Here is a 19,089-nt window from a genome sequence, read left to right on the forward strand (position 1 = left end):
CTTCAGGCACATGTGTTATACCAACAGAGGACTGTTACAGAATTCTGTGACAGTCACCGTCTGTTCGTGTGCCTGTAACGACCAAGTGTAATGAGATCTTGATTTCTGTTGGCATTGCCAGGTACCTGCATGACAGTTAATAAGACTTAAATGATAGCATGCATTTTTTCTGGCCCGTTTTTATCAGGAAGTCATTTATGAATATATATGTCAGCTTATACATGCCAAAGTATATGTCTGAGCCCCTGTGTTACTGCAAATAAATGATATCTCAATTAAATATTTTGGAAAGCAGTCTGATACAGTTGTACAGAAGGGAAATTTTGAAATGAATAAGATTAATGGATTTTTTATTATTTTTTTTTGTAAAGAAACTAACTTTCTGCTGCTGCTCATGTGCACTTCATTATTTTATTGCATTTGTTTTGTGTGCCAAAAGAAAGATTTCAGTGATGGAGAAATACTGTTTTGCTTCATGTCACATCTTTGCATCTATTTTAGTGCAGTTACATAATCTTGAATATCTCCGGTTACTGGTGAATTTTACTCTGCATGATTACTGAATTTATTAATGCTATTTGTAGCGCTTCTTTCATCCCAAATATTTAAACGCTGCATATAAATTTATCCTTTTGTACATCAGTAAAGTAAAGTGCTAAGCTTTAATCAGAACACTCGTACTATAGAACTGAAGACAGTATCTTATCCAATTTGTTACAGAAATAGTTTAGGAAGGAGAAACTTGTGTTAAAGACTTCTGTCACACCAAAAAAATCTTACCAGCCTTGACTTCTTTACACTGAGTGGTAGGTTCAAAGCCACACGAATAGCTGCGATCAGCGTACAAGGCCACTGTAGCCCATCCACAGCCCATTCTTAAAATGTGGAAATGAGAGAGATTGCCTATCAGATGCCTTTTCAGTAGATCATCACATGTTCTTACACAGGAAATAAGAGAGTTAAGGAAATGACAGAGGTCCATGGGCCAGCCTGGAGTGGCTAAGAAATTCTGGGAGGCATTGCAGTCTAAAGGACCACACGGTGAACTTTCTGTAATTGGAGCTTCTTCACAATGTCAAAAGCGATCAGAATTAGAAGACTGCAAAGATAGCTTAAAAGCATTTTTGCAGTCTTCCTGACTCTCTTAGCTGTGGATTCAAGGGTAATTTGACAGGTGGAAAGGTGTAGGATTTCAGCTGTATATTTTTAGCTGCAGCAAATGAGGAGGACCCCTTTTTTGCTTTACGTCAAAGATTATAGTTTCAGGAACCCTACAGGTCGCTGCAACATTTTGGATTGCTCTAGATTAATGGCAATGTTGATTAACTTCTACCAAAGTAATCTGAATATTTTTACTTTCCTAGAAAAATCTGTCATCCATGCAGGAATGTACTTGAATATACCTAGCTTTTGAAATACAAAACCATGACAAAATTTATATTAACAAAATCCATTTTTAAGATTTATGAGACTTATTTTCTGATAAATGAATATAAATTTTTGCTGTCATGTTTCGACATGGCTTCCCCATAAAGGCAAAATAATGTTGTAAACATGAAAATGCAAGATTTTGGCTAAAACAAACAAAAGGATTGGGATGAGAACATCCCAGCTTTCTAATAAAATTGAAGCAGCTTCACAAAATAAAACCTAAATTTAAAGTCATTTTTAAAAGATTTTAAGACTTCACCATGTGTTTTTCACAGCATTAGTATTATGATTTGCGATAGCTATTGCAATACACTTTGGGAACTAATGCTTAAGGAAAATTATTTTAGTGACAGGAGACATGAAGTGGAATGGTTTGGTAGTTTTCTGAAATAATCACTTGGTTTTCTAGCCAGACAGGTATACGAACAGCAAAACCCTCTTCTACTCTTTTGGGGTAGAAAAAGTAATCTTGATTTTTTTGCTGCTTGCTAAAACTTGCAGATGGGTGCTCAATTGGTTTGGCAGAATTGTGCTTTAAGGAGAGTTCCCTGTATATGTGGTCTTAAATTTATTATGAGCAGTAGTTCTGAAAAGCCAAGTATATAACAGGAGGAATTGTCTAAAAACAATTGCGTAATAAAAGAAACTACCTTGCATGTCTTCCTTAACGGGCTGCAGTTGTACTGAGTTTTAGTGCTAGCATTTGATGCCATTCCAATTACAGGAATCTAGAAATAGAGAAAAAAAATGGTTTGTTATATACTCACAAATAATTACACTTCACAGCAAGTTTCCATGATTTGCAAGTTATGTGCAGACAGTGCCTCGTAATGGAGATGTAGTTGCTCTTACTATTGTACAAGACTGTACTGTGAAAAGAGGGGCATATTAGAGAGAATAAATAGGGATAAGGCCATACTGAATGGAAGAATTTGCCTACTGGAAGCCTGAATCAGTGTAAGACTTTCTCTGTGCCTTTTTGTTATCTTTGTGATTCACTTCTGAAATTGCTACAGAAGTAATAAGAAATCATGAGTTGCCTTCAACTGATAAAAACCAGATTCTCAAAAGTTTAGAAGTTCAGTTTTATTCTGGCTAGTAGCTATCTGCTGGAATCCATTCTGCGTGCTTCATTGTGTCAGTGAATAGACCACAGGACTTCATGACTGATAAAGTGTTTGTGGGTTTGTAAAAATCTCATTTAAGAAAGCCAGAAGTGCCCACCAGAGAAGTACATAAGAATTAGAAAGGATAAAAAGTATATTAATAAGTTCTCAAAGAAATTGGTGATTTAAATAAAAAATATGCAGAAAATTATTTTAGGAATTCAGCTGTTTTTTTTTTCTAAAAGATTACTATGTTCATTATAGTGTATATGAGAGATCACACATGTTTCATGAGGAGAAACACTGGACACAGAAGTTCCTTTAGATCAGCAGAGCCCGGCCTGTTAGAACCAATGGCTGAAAGCTGTGACCAAACCCTCTGAATGGATAATGAAACAAATAGCTGTAACCGTGATGGGGGCCATCATTCCCAGGTCCTCAAATCAAAAATATCAAATAACCTGATAAAATACTTAATTATTTCTTGAAATATATAATTATTTGTTACTGTAATGCATTCTTTTTTAAATGAGTCTGTAAATCAGAAAATATCTGTATTGGCTGATTAAGATATAAACAAGTTATTATCAACAGCTAATAAATGGGCTTCTCTGGGGAGATGCTAAGCAAATTCTATTTTCTTTTTCTAGAGGGAATGGGGATTGTGTAAAGCTGTAATATTAAGTAATGCAATACTAGAAAGATACATCATCCTTCAAGGGACCTTGGTTCTAAAGTTAATAAAACAGTCTTATCCTGTAACTACTTGATTGAAGCAGAAAAACAAATACATTTACCAGTGAAAGAAACATTAATTCCCCTCCAAAATTCATATAAATATTTTATAATTACCTAATTTCTAAAAAAAAGCTAAATTGATTATAAATATTTTATGTTTTTATTTTCTGTATCTGTAACCTGCAGGACCATTTAATCGTATCCTGTCTGACTCTTGCTTTGCAGTACTGTAGATATACAGTGCATCAGTGCCCCCTGCAGCCTTGAAACATTACTATAACATAAGATTTTGATCTTTGTTCAAGTAACTATTGAGAAGAATAGCTCGACAGCTTTGAATCCTGCGGTATTCTTTTCTTTTCTCCTTCTTTCTTTAAAAGTGAAATCACAGCTCTTGGGTAGGGAGAGAATGCTTTAGAAATTTAACCTTAAAATATTGACAGATTTTTATAGGCATGTTCATTAGAAATAAATATATATATATTTATATAAATAAATAAATATATATATATTTATATATATTTATTTTTTTCTGAAGAACTGCTATATAAAAAGCAGAAAGTAGAAGCATAAACAATGCATAACATACGTGTAAACTTTCCCATTTAATAGTTTACAAAACGAAACAGTCAATCAGAAGATCGCATTCCGCAGCACACAGAATGTTCACAGTATGTTGAAATCCCTGTTTAATCTTTGCAAACCTGCAATAGGTATTCATGTACACTTTGGGCAATTCACACAAGATCACATGTGATATAAAGATAAGCCTGGGTTTTGTGTCCTCTCCTTCAGCTCATTCTCATATCCTTCTCAAGTTATTGGTAAATATATACAGAAACAATATTAGTTCTGCGTTTGAGGATTTCTTTTGAAGCTGTGAAGTTTACAGGAAGCAGTATTTTGCATGTTGCAACAGTGGAAATCTTAGGTAATTTATTTATGTATGGGAAAATAGAAGGATTTCAGTTCCTAAGACCCAGAGCTGTTAAAATTGCAAGCACTGTCAAAAAGAGTATAAACACATAATGGAATTGAACTTAAAAAAAAAAAAAAAAAAAAAAAAAGGAGAGAGAGAAAACAAAAGTCTGTCTCTGTGCTGTGCAGGAACGTATTAAGATGTACATGCTCCAGACCAGCTCTCTGAAGCCAGACTTCATCATTTGTCCTCTCTCCAAGCACTGTAAAATTAAAAGTCTGGCAGGAGAAGATGCTACACTACTTGTACCCATCCAAAGCCCTATTGACATAACAGTGTAACCTAGCACTTCTTAACCCTCAAAAACATTCCTTATTTAAATAACCAGATGTAATATGTAATTTTTATGGCTGTAAGGAGCAATGCTGAAGGCCAAATGACATTAGCCTATTGAAAATGCAGTCATATCTTAGAATTAACTGCCTAATATATTTCATTTACATTATAAAATTGAATAAGCATTGTATGAAAATGAAGGGAAGTGATTAGACTCCTGAATTTCTGGGCACTATAAACACAAGTGTGTATCATTAACTGGCTCCAACCATTTACCAATTATTGAATCCATTTCATAACCCATTTCCTGTCCTTATTTCTTGTTTGGAAACTGCTATGCATTTTTTTCAGTGGTTCACACTGATAACAAAGCTTTTCCATTGCAGTCGTGATAATGCTGTCATTATTGCTCTCCCAGTTCTAAGATTTTGCTAAACTGGAATTCCTTTCTCTTGCTAAATATGAAGTCATACCCACGCTGTGACCTTAAATAGTTCAAAGGTTTAGAAAAGATCAGTTTAGGCTGAAACACAGTAAAAGTAAGCGCTATTCTTTGCAGTAAAGGTTTGTGATTCATAACGAATGCTTTAGCATATGTTTTAAATATCTAAAAATGATTTGAGCTGTTTTTCTGTTATACAATCAAAACATACATGATTTTAAATGCAACATAGTGACCAGAAATAGGAATTTGTTTTCACTCATCAAAGTGAAAATTTTCACTCATCAAACTGATCAAAATTTGTTCAGTTCCATCTCTAGTCAATGAAGAAAGGCAGTCGCCTATCTTAGAGTGGGATGAACTGGAGATGCCTCTCTGTGTAGATATCTACTGAGGGAATCAAGATGATCAACTTATGCAAGCTCCTAAACTCTTAAATAATGTTTGATGAAGTGAATTCTATCCTAAGAGTATTATTGGCAGATGAAATGTATTCAAATATTTAGGAGGGAAAGAGCTATGTTAAAGGCTATCTAAAGTGACATTTTGATGTCTTGGATATGGAAGGAAAAAGAGGCTGAGCATGAGGTCATAAGTGTTGAACATGTTAATTACTATTTTATTAGTTCTTGTCACTGCTGTCATTCTCACTGTTACAGCATTTGTTCATTCTCAAGTAAAATGGGAACGCTCACTGCAGAAAAGTGTTGTGGCTAAAATTTAAACAATTTTCCAATCATGTGAAAGAAAAATACTCAAAGATTTAACAACTTTCCCTTAGGAAAACCCCATTAATGTGAACATAACTTTGTTTAGTGTACCCTTACAGTCATTCCACATTTATGTGAGGAAGAAGGAAAAGACTTCTACCTGCACTGCCTCTTACACTGGGACACTCTAAGATACGATGCTGGAAAAAAAGAAGAAAGAAAAAAAAAGGAGGGGGGGCCTAAATTTGTTAACATTAATGGGCAGCAAATAATTGGAAATGGGGGAAAATGGGACACGAATATCCAAAACTGAACTTCTGAACTCTCAGACAGAAGCCTCCTAGTTGCCAGCTGCAATCAGTATGAGATGGTTGTAAATTTTGATAATGTCTGGACTGAACAAACAAACATGGCACATACTGAAACCTCCAGTTAATAAAGAGGCATGAGATAAAAGAACCGATTAGGCAGCTGATCACGCATATACAGAGAGACTTTAGGTTGGGAAAAATGATTTGAAAAGTGGTTCTGGAGAGAAGAGAGTGCTGAAAAATAAAGTTCCTGAAAATAAGTAGTCTTGGAAAGAAGAAGAGGGCCAGGAAAGAAAGAGGTAAAGATCCTGGCTAGAGGAAAGATTCTGGAAGTGGGGAAGATGCTGAAGTTCACAGAGGTGCATGGAGACAAATAGGGGATGCACAGAGACCATGGCCAAAACCACTCAAGACGAGTAACTGCAAGCAGAAGCTAAGCACGAAATGACATGACTTCCCACCCAAGCTTCCTAGGTCAGCAGCAGCCTCCCTGCTGGGAAGGGAAATGGAAACCTAATGAATGTGATGGCGATGAGGGAGCAAGGGAGTGTGTGAGATAATCACGTAGGGGAAAAGCCCTAATCTCATCACTTATTAAGTACGCCCCCATATCCAGATCCACTGTGGATTGTTGTTTACTCTCTCACCTGTGACAGATGCATTACTGAATATAAAATCGTTTTTTCCTCATAGGAAAATACTACATAAAGGACTATAATTTTGTTTATATCTGATCTGTTACATTGTTAAATACTATTTAGGAAGCTTTTCAACAGTGTATTTTTTTACTTTATCTGTTAATACCATGCGGATTTTTGACCTGTCATATTTACACTATTCTTCCTTATGCACTGAATGGGAATGCAGCAATGTTTTAATTAAATGCCAGATTACTGATGAGTAAATGATGTTTGTATTTATGCATGCCAGCCATTCAGCACCATTAAGATATAATTAGAAATTAAATCTGGAAGAAAGGCTTAATAATACATAATAGTACTCTGCATTTTTAACTCATTCTGTACTAATAATTTCTACATACCTGTCTCATCTTGCTTCTAGGCCAGCTCTCATGGCAATTTCAGCAGTGTTTGGTGCAGAATGCCTTTTTATATTCCCATCCCTCTCTAGTCACACACTCTTTGAATAACATAATACTTTCTAGCCAGCAATCTTAATTGATATTTATAAAGCAATGTAGGCCTCCCCTCATTCTATTATGTAGGCAAGAATGATTGTCAGCACATGGGGAAACTAATACACAAAGAGATTAAGGACTCTATCTATGAAAATGACTTAGATGCCTAAGCTATTCTCATGTGACAATAGCTCAAAACAAAGTATATACTCTCAAAACTGTGTTTTGTCTGTAAAGTAATTGGGGTGCACTGAAGTTCCAGCCTACCAACGTGTGAGTTTCTGTGCATTTCTGTAAGCACCTTGATTCTCATGAGAGTTCCCCTCCTTCCTGCTAGGATCTGAGAGTGACTCTACTTGTCCTTCAGAAGTGTATCTCACAGGGGGCAAGATCTACTAGAAGAAATAAAACTAACTTTGGTACATACCTGTTTTCCCTTCTTACTGTGATTAATGATAAGGGGGCTGTTCCAGTTTATCAGGTACTTGATCTCAGTTGTGTACTCGGCTTGATGGAGTTATTAACAGTCCACTATCAGAAATGCTATAAGTACTCCCCAAACCAATCTCTTGGTCTGTTATTTCTTGCATTGAGTGAGCATCCATTGGGTTGAGTGAATTGGGTTGAATAGGAAAAGTGTTTGAATATGGTTCTCCATCCATTCGGTTAGAATATTCCTCTTGTATTTTTCCACTGTATCAATTGTGCTTTAATATACCTTTTGAAACACCTTGTTTTCTTCCTGGTGAGGCAGGGCTGTAGGCATCTGGAGAATCTTCGGTGTAGGCAAAAACCAAAGGTTTGGCTACTACATCTCTGAGAATTATAATTCGGAGGTCTTCCCTGTGTTAAATTATTACATAGGAAATCACTTGCACATCCAGGATGAAGATGTGATTCTGCTTTATCCCTCACAGATACATTGTGCAACAGTACTATGCCGTAGATAGATCTTCCATTTTGAAGTCTAAAGTATCAGTGGCATCAGTGAGCTGGAAGAAAGTGTATATCCCTTGAAGCTAGATAGAAGCTTTGGTAAACAGTAGTGATTCTGTTCTGGAATTACAATAATCTAGAAAGCTCTCACAGCTTCTCTGTTATGGGAACTCAGTCTACCTGGTAAAATTTACTCAGCCATTTAGGACTGGGACAGAGAGGTTATATTCTAATTGCAGAGCCTCTTCAGAAGGAGAAGTACAGTGCCACGTTAAAAATAATATTTTCTGATCTGCTGAGAAAAGCACTGAAGAGAGAAGGAAAGTATTTATCTTGTTCAGAAACAATAGTTTCAAGAAGAAAAAAAAAAGTTGCAAAAAAACAACAGAAAGATATCATATTTGGGCACTAAGTGCTGTGTTTTTTGTTTGTTTTTTTTTAAACAGCAGCTAAGAGATGAAATTAGGAAGAGGTTCTCTAACTGTGACTATTGACTAAATGTAGAACACAAAGCTGAAGTTCAGACAGATTTAAGATTTGCTTAAACTTCAGAAAGTTTGAGATTTGCACATTGGTCCACTCAGTGCTGAGTGGTTTTGATTGCTCTCCTTTTTCTGAATTTAATGTTTGGATGGCAGAAAGTCGAAAGGGGCTTAAAAAGGAGGATGAGGAAGCCTATGAGACAGCAAAACTGAACCAAACCAAAGATCAGTGTGAGCAATTGACAGATTCAATACTCACTTCTGCAGGCAACCTTTGACATTGTTCCAGGTGAAAGAGCAAGGACTGGAATTGGTACAGAAATTCAGTTCTAGAAAAAATACTATTTGTCATGTCCTAACCTTAGGATATTTTTTTTTTATTTTTTTTTAAATATCATCTAAGGAATCCTCCCTCATCTGAGGAAGACTCACTTCAATATCTTGTTTAGGAAGGTTTTGATATTACCGTTTCAACATAAAGTGTTGCTGCAAATTGTCTGTCACATTAACTTGCATATTTCTCTGTTTTGTGGCCTATGGAATCTACATGCCTTAAAGCAAATAGTGTGGGAGTATCTTTTAGTACACGTGTTTCCTTCTCTTCCATATCAGTTTCTGTACCTGACCTTTCTTCCCGTATCTGACAATGCTATGCATACTGTGCATCCTGGAGTTTGATTTTTTCTTTGGATTTGCAAACCAAGCCTTCATAAACTTCACTCTGTCAGTTAATTGCCTTTTCACATTCTTGGCTGCATTGTACATCAAAAATATTATTTGCACTGCTAAGAGTTTGCACCGTTAAATGAGATGCTGTGTGTGCAAAAGCAGTTGCAAATGATGTTATACCAACTGAGAATTTTTAAATGGAAAGCTGTAACTACAGTATCACTGAGTTCCGCTGCCAAATGTTGTGCCTGGTAGGAGGGAAAAGCTGGGCTCATAGCCTGGAACATACCTTGAGAATTGAATTTTTCAAAGATACATGCCTGATTGTAAGTTCTCTTCATACTTTATTAGGAAAACAGACATCTAGTGCTCACAAATCAAACAAAAAAGCTGAGATTGGTGAGGAAATATGATTCAGATATAAACTGCTGAACAAAAATAATCCCTCTCTAGTAATCTCTTCAATTGTTTTCTCACCTTAATGTGACGAGCAATTTAAGTGATTTCTCCAGTAAGGTGAGTGTGCAGTTGTACTGTTCTCTGGATTCATGGAAATCAGTGAGCTGTCATTTAGAATACTATTCTTGACATGGTTGCAAATACTGAAATAAACAGTCTGTAAAAAAGTTTTGTTTATTCTTGCAAATTACATGCAAGGTATTAGGTTTTTATTCCTGTTAAAGCTGACATTTCTCTGAAGTGCAGTTGTTTTCAGTTTCATAGGGTTTTGAAATTATATTCTACCATGCATGCTAATGCCCTTGAAAAATCTTTCTTTTGGCTACAAAATCTAAAACATTTGCTTACAATAATACTCTGTCACAGCCCAGCCAAAATGGCATGTACACACATCTCCAAAATGAAAATTGCAAATAAAAGCAGTTGCTTCCCAGGACAAATTACTTTATTGACAAGCTAAAAATACAAACTTTCTTATCACACTCATATCAGATAAGGCTAAATCCATTACTTCAGTAATAAAATGTTAAGTGCATAAGTACCAGAAGATACAGGCAGTGCAGATGTTATCATATCATTGGCACTCCCATGCCACTGCATGTCTCATCAACCTGCTTCATAGAAAAATGTCAGAGTGCTTCTGCAGACATGGCTTCCATCAACCCAGTAATGAATTACTCTGGGGACAAGTCTACTCTCTTTGCAGGTCTCAGTTCGAAGTCCATTTTACAGCTGCTAAAACTAAAACTTCCTTGCTAAAACTAAACAAATAAATAAAAAATAAAATGTTTTTTTTTCTTGCATTTAGGTGGGATTTCTTGTGTTTCAGATTGTGTCCATTGTCCCATCTCCTTAGTGGCCGCCACTAAGACTCTGGCTGCATCATCTCCTCCACCCCCCCACCACAGCTATTTATTATTGATCCCCCTGAGCTTTCCCTTTTCCAGGCTGACCAGTCCCACCTCTCTCATTCCTTCATCATCTTAGTGGCCCATCACTGGACCTGCCCTAGGAAGCGTATGTCTCTGTTCTGCTGGGGAATGTAGAACTGGACTCTAGATGTGTCTCACCAGTGCTGAGAAGAGGGGAAGGATCACCTCCCTCATGTCACTGATGATGTTCTTCCTAATGTAGCCAAAGAGGCTGTCAGCCTTCTTTGCTACAAGGCTACATTGCTGGCTCATGATCAGCTTGATGTCCACCAGGACCCCCAGCTCATTTTCTGCCAAGCTGCTTTCCATCTGGATGGCCCCAGCACGTACTGGTGCCTAGGGCTGTTCCTTCCCAGTTGATGTCACCCCCTCCCCAGCGGGGCCATTGCTAGAGCTGGAGCCAAAGCAAGGCTGCAGCAGCCACTGGCTTCCTGGTGGAAGGCTTCCTGGTGGAAGGCCTGGACCAGTAAAACCCAGCTCATGCCATGGCCAGACTGAGCCCCTGCACAGCCTGGCCAGCATTCAGACATCAAGGGGATTCTACTGGTAAGGGTTCTACATACTGGGCAACAATCCTGTGTGACTTTCCTAAGCAATAAGTGATGTAATCCAGTGATGGGCTTCCATTAAAACTCTGTCTACATAGGCCAATGTTTGTTGTGTAGAGTACCAGGTCCTGATATACTTCTAGGTGTTTTTTGCCACAGGTTTTTTTTCTGCTGGGAAGTAGAGGTTGGTGCATAACTGTGAGTCTGATCTTAAAAACCTATGATCCATGATCAGTTGTCAGATCCCTTTTTCATGTCCTCATATTTGATAGATAATTAGTAAATCAATATATTTGATACCAGCCACTGCAGCAAGTTTGACATGAAATAAATTACCTTTAATTTTCCACTAATGACAGCTGTTTGAATTCAAAGTGTAATTATTTATGAGACATTTTGGTCTCCTTTAAAGACCGTAGGTCTTTGTCTTTACAATGTTAAGAAATATTATTATGCCTGGTATACTTCTAATGTTGTTAGGCTCAGACTGCTTGGAAATGCATCATGACTGGTAATACAGCAGGTAGCAAATGAAAATAAATAACAGACAGGCTTAATGGAAATGTGATTGATGGTTAATATAAAGTTAAAATTGTACACAAGAAATCAAGGTAACAATCAAGAGTCTGACAGAAATGAGGAATTTGCATACTTTATAATCCCAGCATAAGAATCACTGGGTTTAGTCAGTCCTCTTTTTTTTTTTTTTTTTTAAACATTGTAACTGCTCCTGATTTTGTAATTTTTATACTGTTTCTTCAGGGACTTTTTCATAAGCACAATTTTCAGTTTTCACAATTTTCAAGAATCTACAAGTGTTTTCGAAACAGCAAGCTACTGGAGTATCCATATAACAAAATCCATGAGGGCTTTATTTCCTTGCTTTGATCAGAACATGGGGATATTAATTTTGGGAAATAGTAATAATATCTAGGCTATTTTTCAACTGTTCTACAAGTTCACCTATTTTCTCAGTTCACACGTATGAAGCATATTTTCCTAAAATGGTTGGTGTACACAGTAACATCTCAAAGAAGTCTGCTTACAGTGAAGCAAAGCCAAGAACGCAAGGTGACATTTTTGTTAACATTTTCATCCGTAGCATCCCTAACTCCTTGCACTTTTACCTTCAGCCCCTTTTTGAAAAGAGAATGAGAGCTCAGGGGAGTGGGGAGAACAGTCTGTGTGTGCTTTTGATTTAACAACAGAACATTAAGTATGATCCCCAAGTGCTATAGTATAGTAGCATAGTCCTGCTATTCAGGTGATAGTACATCTCCCTAAGTGATGAAGAATGTAATATTTAAAAAAAAAAAAAAAAATTGCACTAACATCTATATTTAGACAAGCATTTCAAACTTCCATGTACTCAGCTATGAAACACAAGGTTAGAGGCCTCTAAAGCTCAGCTGTTTGAGCTCAACTCAAGACTAAAAACAATGTGTTGATGCTTGTAGCAAGTTACAAGATCTTTTGTGCATCATTGACCTGAGAGGCAGCAACAGGTTGGGAAATTTAAAGGGAAAAAAAAATGTGGCCTTGTTGTGTAGTATCAGTGAATCAAGTTTTTCCTGATTTATTTTTATTGCACATTGTCAAAGCTTCTAACACCTCAATTACTACATTACTTTAAACACTTCCTGGTTCTGTATTCAAATAAATGTTTTAGTTTAAACTGTGTTGAGTCGAGGTCATTACTAATTCATAGCAGCTTGAATGGATTGCGAGTGCAGCTGCAGATGTTTGCCCCATTGGCAAGCCCAGGCAAACTCTGCTCTGCTTTTGCAGTAAAAGAGCAAGCTGCAGGGAGTCTGGAAGCAGGGCTGGCACCATCTTGAAGCAAAACATCCAAAACAACACAGCAAGGCCTGACACCCTGAGAAAAACTAGCAAATGAACCAGGGAGAAATCAACCTGCCAAGAAGCTTTTCTTTATTTCTTCTCCACTGATTAGAATGTCAACCAAAAAATGAAGCTAGGCTGCGTTATTTGTGCTCATAAAATTTCATTCAAAATACACTCCTGTGGTTCTATTTTAGAGAGAAATAGTAGCCTCTGTAGTTGGAAATCGTAGCTTCCAATGCAAGAAAGCATGACTTGCTACATTCAGGGAGATACCCCTCTCATTCAGTATTTTGCCCCTGACAACAGCTGTGACCTGATTCAGAGGTAAATTTTGTAATGGTAGTCTATAGATTATATGCCATTAGAGCAATAGTCTTTCTAATAGTTAGTAGTATGCGCTTACGTTTATGCCCGTGTTCTTCCCAGAGTTTTTGTTAGTTTTTATTGTTTGTTTTTTTTCCAAACAGAAATATTAACCCAAATTCCCAGTAATAGCTCCCCAAAAGACCCAAATGATTCTCCTGTAAATGTCTGATTCTTTATGTAAACCTACTGTTAATTCAGAGTTTATCAAACATTAGGGTGTTTTTTTTTGAGGAGAGGGAGAAAGTCATATACTTATTTTTAATTCATTATCGTTATGTATATAAATATCTGAGGGGAGGGTGTTGAGAGAATGGAGCCGGTCTCTTTTGAGTTGTGCCCAGCAACAGGACTAGAGGCAAAGGGCACAAACTGAAGCTCAGGAGGTTCCAGCTGATTAGGAGAGGGCACTTCTGTACTGTGTGGGTGACAGAGCACTGGAACAGGTTGTGGAGTCTCCTTCTCTGGAGATACGCAAAACCGGCCTGGATGCCATCCTGCACAATGTGCTCCAGGCGATCCTGCTCGGCAGGGGGGTTGGACTAGATGATCTTCAGAGGTCCCTTCCAACCCCAGCCATGCTGTGCTTCTGTGTAATCTCAGCAGGTGCCTCAGCAGTTGTAATTTGCTGTGCTAGCCTGGTAGAAGATAACAGACACGGCAGTGCACCCTTAATGCTGCTCTGAATGGACTGGCCCATATTCAGATCATGTTAGTTATTTCCCTTAGGAGAAGAGAATGGGTATAAACCCAGAAATTTCTTTGTTGTAATAGTATTCATATAAATAGAAATACTGTAATTCTGTGAATGTAAATAGGAATAATCAGGAAATCACTTATTCTTCTTAGATTTCTGAGCCTCTTATCAGCAAGTCCCCAGTTTCCAATATCTTTTTAGCATTTATTTTCAGTCTTGCTGTTATCTGCCATCTTTTTGGATGCTTTTCTGTCACAGAAAGTGGATGACTTAATTGCCTTGAAATCCCTGTATCCTCATTTCTAACAACCAGTGTGTGTGGTTTGGGTTTCTTATGCTTTGCATTATGTCACTCTTTATTCAAGGTATTTCTGAACACTTGCTTATCTTCATCTTTTTTTTTTTCCACTTATTTTTAATGAAGAACTATCACCAGACCTCCTTCATAACCTTATTTTCTGTTTTTGTTTTGATAGAGCATAATGGCAAGGAGCAGAGACTTCTATGTGCTATAAAATTTCCAAGCATGCAATATAAAGATGGCATTCCTTAAAAATTGCAGTAAGATATGAAAGTCTAGTTAGGTGCCTAAAGAGAAATTTATGACCAGATGTCTTTGGGTATCTGAGTTCACATTTACAGCATCTATGTAGGGCATAAAGATGTATTAGAGCTGGCTGTACTTAGTATAACCCAACATAGCCTTTTAATCTCCATAAAGTGTTTTGTAAGAAGCATGACTGTGTGTTTCTGAAACTATTCTAGTTAGTCCTCTGCTTTCTGTTTATGCTTTAAACATGTCATTTGTGATTTGAAAGTTTTCTTTTTCATTTTCTATCTTTCATTCTTTTTTTTTTTTTCAACATTCTTTTACATGTTTGTATTAGTGATGTCCCATTAAGTTTCTGAACGATGTAAGGTAGTCTACTGTCTGTAAATCCCACAAACTTTATAAATATCTAGAACCTTTCATGCTGTTCATGAATGACTGATGGAGTGGGGCACTGGAAAAGAGTTTTAATAAAAAGCAGTTCTGGTTCTGATGAATTGCTCTGTCAAGCAAATGTAACTGACTAAACTTAGATGCAGTTTTACATCCTTCTGGAATTTTGTGAAACAGGGTCGGTAGAAAACAGAAGGTAGAGGCAGTCACAAAGTCATTTTTCATTTCAAAATTTTTTTCTTTACCATTTATATCAAATTTTGTGTATCGTTGATATGAATTCATGTCGTTACTGTGCAATATACAGAATACTTCCTTTTTGTAGTCAAGAGGTTAATGAAGCAGTCAGACTTGATAAAGAGTTTTGTACCTGTCATTCTTACCTCTCTGTAAGCCACATTTTAACACAAGTGATAGGGAATAGTATAACAAGCTGTTGTCTCAATTATGTTTAGGGAGCAGTAAGGGATGGGAGGGATTCCTCAGCTTTAAGACAGTTGCTGGAAGGGAAAAGAGTGTGCAGAAAATAGGAGAGAGATGTTAGGGCTGGCACAGGTACAAAGAAGGGCAGCATGAAGGTTTGGATCCCATAGCTAGAAGTGCTTAGTCTGCTAGTTACTGACCCTCATCCCCTTCCCTGCAGATCCGTAAGGATCATATCTTGCCAGAAGCAGAACTTCCCATACAGCTATACCTGGGGATTGCCTTCTTTCTCCTGGAAGAACACAAGGGGTTCCTATTTTCAAAGACAGTATTTATACAACTAGAGGCCTTACTATAAACAGATCTTGCTTTCCAAATGCCTCCTTTTCTCTTCTACATCTCACTGCTCTCCAGCTATCTATGGCAGTCTTTCTCTCTGCATCGGTGTCCCTTTCTAGTGCTGCCTGTATCATCACTCTGCACATCTCTCCTGTACTGTCACATAAGCCTTGTGCCCCTATTATTCTTTCCCTGGGTTCTGCTCCTTTCTCAATTGCTGTCCCTTTCTCTGAGTCCTATTAGATATTTACTTTGTCTTGAGTGATTTCTGTCCTTTCTCCATCCAGCTGCCTTTCCTTTCTGCCTGCCTTGCAGCATATATCATTGTCTTTGTACAAGTTCTACATGTGCTATATTGATGATTCAGAGAACTGCTTTTTTTTCAATAAGGAGCTCTATACATGCTATACATAATTAGACGCGTTACATTCTATTTGTTCATAATATGGTGAAGCTTGTTAGCACTTTATAAAACACAAATTCAAAAAAGTTAATTATTAAAAGCAGTTTTATTGTAGTCATGACTAAACAAGATGTGTAAAAAATATGGAAGCAAGATTTAAGAAGATGATGTCTGGAATCCCATCACACCGCTCTCTCCCCATCTACCTTGCTTCTGCAGTCACACTCAGTTCTCAAGATGCATCATCCCTCTCAAACACTTCTTTTTAAGACATGCCTCAACTTCTATGATACGATGAAGCAGAAGATTTATCTGATACAAGTACGGGTGACAAGGAGAGAGCAAAGTGTGCAGGAAGGACCAAGTTATTATTATTATTATTTAAAATAGGTTTATAATACCATTTTCACCAAAATAAATAAGAATTTGACCGCTGATTTTTAATACATTCCCAGAAATGCTGACATCCCAGTGTGATGCTTATAAATTATCGTATGAAGTGTATATTCTCTATGTTCTTTTTTGGTCAAAACTTGACTACCATTTCAGTTAAAACTAGTCTGCCTTTCTGTAATATGATTTTTTTGATGCAGCACTGAGACATAAGAGAAATATTCAGAAATCTGAAAATTACCAATGAAGTAAAAGCAGTAAGGTATTTTGTTAGATTACTTACATGAAATCTGAAAATTCAAGTTCTGTTCTGGAAAGAGCAGAACCTCTTGACCTTCATAAAATGAAGGAAGATCGTCTGTCTCTTATTTAAAATTTAGTGATTTTTTTTTTTAATTGTGGAAGCATATTGGGTACCATATATTAATTAGCCATGAACCTTCTTGTGACTTTTGATTCTTTTTGCTTTGCCCTTAAAATAGTAATTTTGTGTCATATATATAAATTGTTCTGGTTAGTAAATCAATAGCCTCAGATTTGAATGGTTTTAGTAAGCCACAATTTTGGCGCTCTGGATGAAAACAAAAAGCAGTAATAAACAAAGCTGATAACTAGGACAAACAAGCGGCATTGCTAACTCATTTCTAGCCCTCGAGATAATAAAAATAACAACCTTGAGATAGAAAATAATTTAAAAGGAAGAAACTGCTTAACATATCAGTCTAGTAGTTAATTTGAGAGCTCAAAAGCTGAGGAGAGAAAGATAACGTCAGCTTGAACATGAAAATTTTGAGGGGGGAAGTGAAAAGAAAATTATTTCTCTTTTTGTTTCTCGTGTCCTCTCATGTATAGTCATTTATAACTAAATATAAAAGATAATATATTGTTGCACTGAGGCACTTTTCTTCTGCATATATATGCTTAATCTACTTGTATGGAAATCTTGTCTTCTAGAATGCCTCTTTACAAGAATTGGGAGCTTCAAGCAGTAAAATATTTAATAATACAAGCCTATGTTTGCTTATCACTCCACTGTTGACTTCCACCAAAAAGGAGTTATGACAGTTTGTACAAAGTGTGCTATAGGTATGGAGGTTATTTCTTGCTCCTACACAGGGAAAAACACCGTCATTATTTTTTTTGCTAGCTTTCAGGATAAGGACTTGATTTGGGATTTACTAATGCACTCGCATTTTCTTAAATATAGTCTGAATTCCTAAACAAATACCTACAGTTTTAAAATTAAGCTGAAGTGTGGTGGCAAAAGCAGGTCTTAAAATGCTTTGTTTTCATATTTTGTCTTTATCCTTTCAGGACTCCTGTACCTACACATCTGCCAACAGCATTCCCTACAGTTTCTTATGATATGCCGGAACTGCCTGAGCCTGTTCCCTCTCCAAGTTCCCCTGAATTACCATCTGTATGCCAGGAGGGACTGTGCCACAATGGAGGGACTTGTCATCCCATCTCTCTGCCTAGTGGGGCCACCTCATTTCGGTGTGACTGCCCACTGCACTTCACTGGTCGGTTCTGCAAAAAAGGTAGTTGTGGCTCATTCTTTCTATATTATTTGTGAAATGCATGTCTTACGTTCCTTTGGAATGGAAAAGGGGAAGAGGTAATGATCATTATGTTTCTCTGCTTTCCATCTCAGTTGGTGGTGGTAACTCCAAAATATACTTGTTGAGGTATTTAGAATAATATTTTTGCTGTGCGCATTAGTAAGAGTTACAGACTTGAATTAATGAAAAAAAAATGTTATTTGTGCAAAACATTATTCACATTTTTAATACATGGCTTGAAACCTAGTATTTCTGGAAGAGAAGAAAGTTAATTTATGAAAATAAGGAAAATATTTCTTCAAAAGATATTTTTTTTAGTTTCTGCAGATTGTTCTCTTTTTGCTACTGTACCTGATCCTTTGTTGAAAAATACTTTTTTTACTCTGCAGTACATTTATAATTCTATTGTATTACTACTCCTTATAGTGCACAGATTAATCAGATTAACATAATTTAATTAGAATTTAAATAAAATGAAATCTTTGGACAATGTTTGTTTCCTTGTAAAAATCAAGCCTATAAAATAACTAAACAATAACTGCTAGATTTTCTCTTTAGTAATTCTAATTATTTTGCATTACCACTTTTCAGAAAGTTGGTTTGTTGTTTTTTTGTTGTTGTTGTTTTTTTTTTTTTGATAGATATTATAGCTGTCTTCAGAAGCTGTTTTAACTTTTGAGTACAGTGGGTTGTGGGTTATTAATGGTAGTGGATAATTCACCTAGTATTAAATGTCATCTCTGGTGTACAGGAAAAGAAAGAAATGTCTAGATTGTGATTATATAACTGTAACATCCTCCTAATGAACTTCCCTGGGTATGAAATGCAGACAACTGGAGTTAAAAATGCCCTTTCCAGACTGCCAGTACAGCTGAGCTAATATCACCTAGTATTACTGTGTGAAAGTAGTACACTCACTACATGAGAAAACAACCAATGACAGCCAGCTCAGAAAAATAATTGC

The 19,089-nt window shown here is 36.6% G+C and overlaps 1 protein-coding gene across 3 annotated transcripts in view; it reads left to right on the plus strand.

Moving 5' to 3' along the window:
- Positions 1–19,089, plus strand: part of EYS (eyes shut homolog) — a 723,774-nt gene that overhangs the window by 493,070 nt on the left and 211,615 nt on the right. For all 3 annotated transcript variants that reach the window (XM_084512624.1, XM_084512623.1, XM_084512622.1), the window contains one exon: positions 17,878–18,104. In XM_084512624.1, coding sequence (XP_084368750.1) covers positions 17,878–18,104 — 227 coding nt within the window. The remainder of the gene's footprint in view (positions 1–17,877; positions 18,105–19,089) is intronic.

This window comes from Aythya ferina, assembly GCF_964211825.1.
Source record: "Aythya ferina genome assembly, chromosome: 3".
NCBI lineage: Eukaryota > Metazoa > Chordata > Aves > Anseriformes > Anatidae > Aythya > Aythya ferina.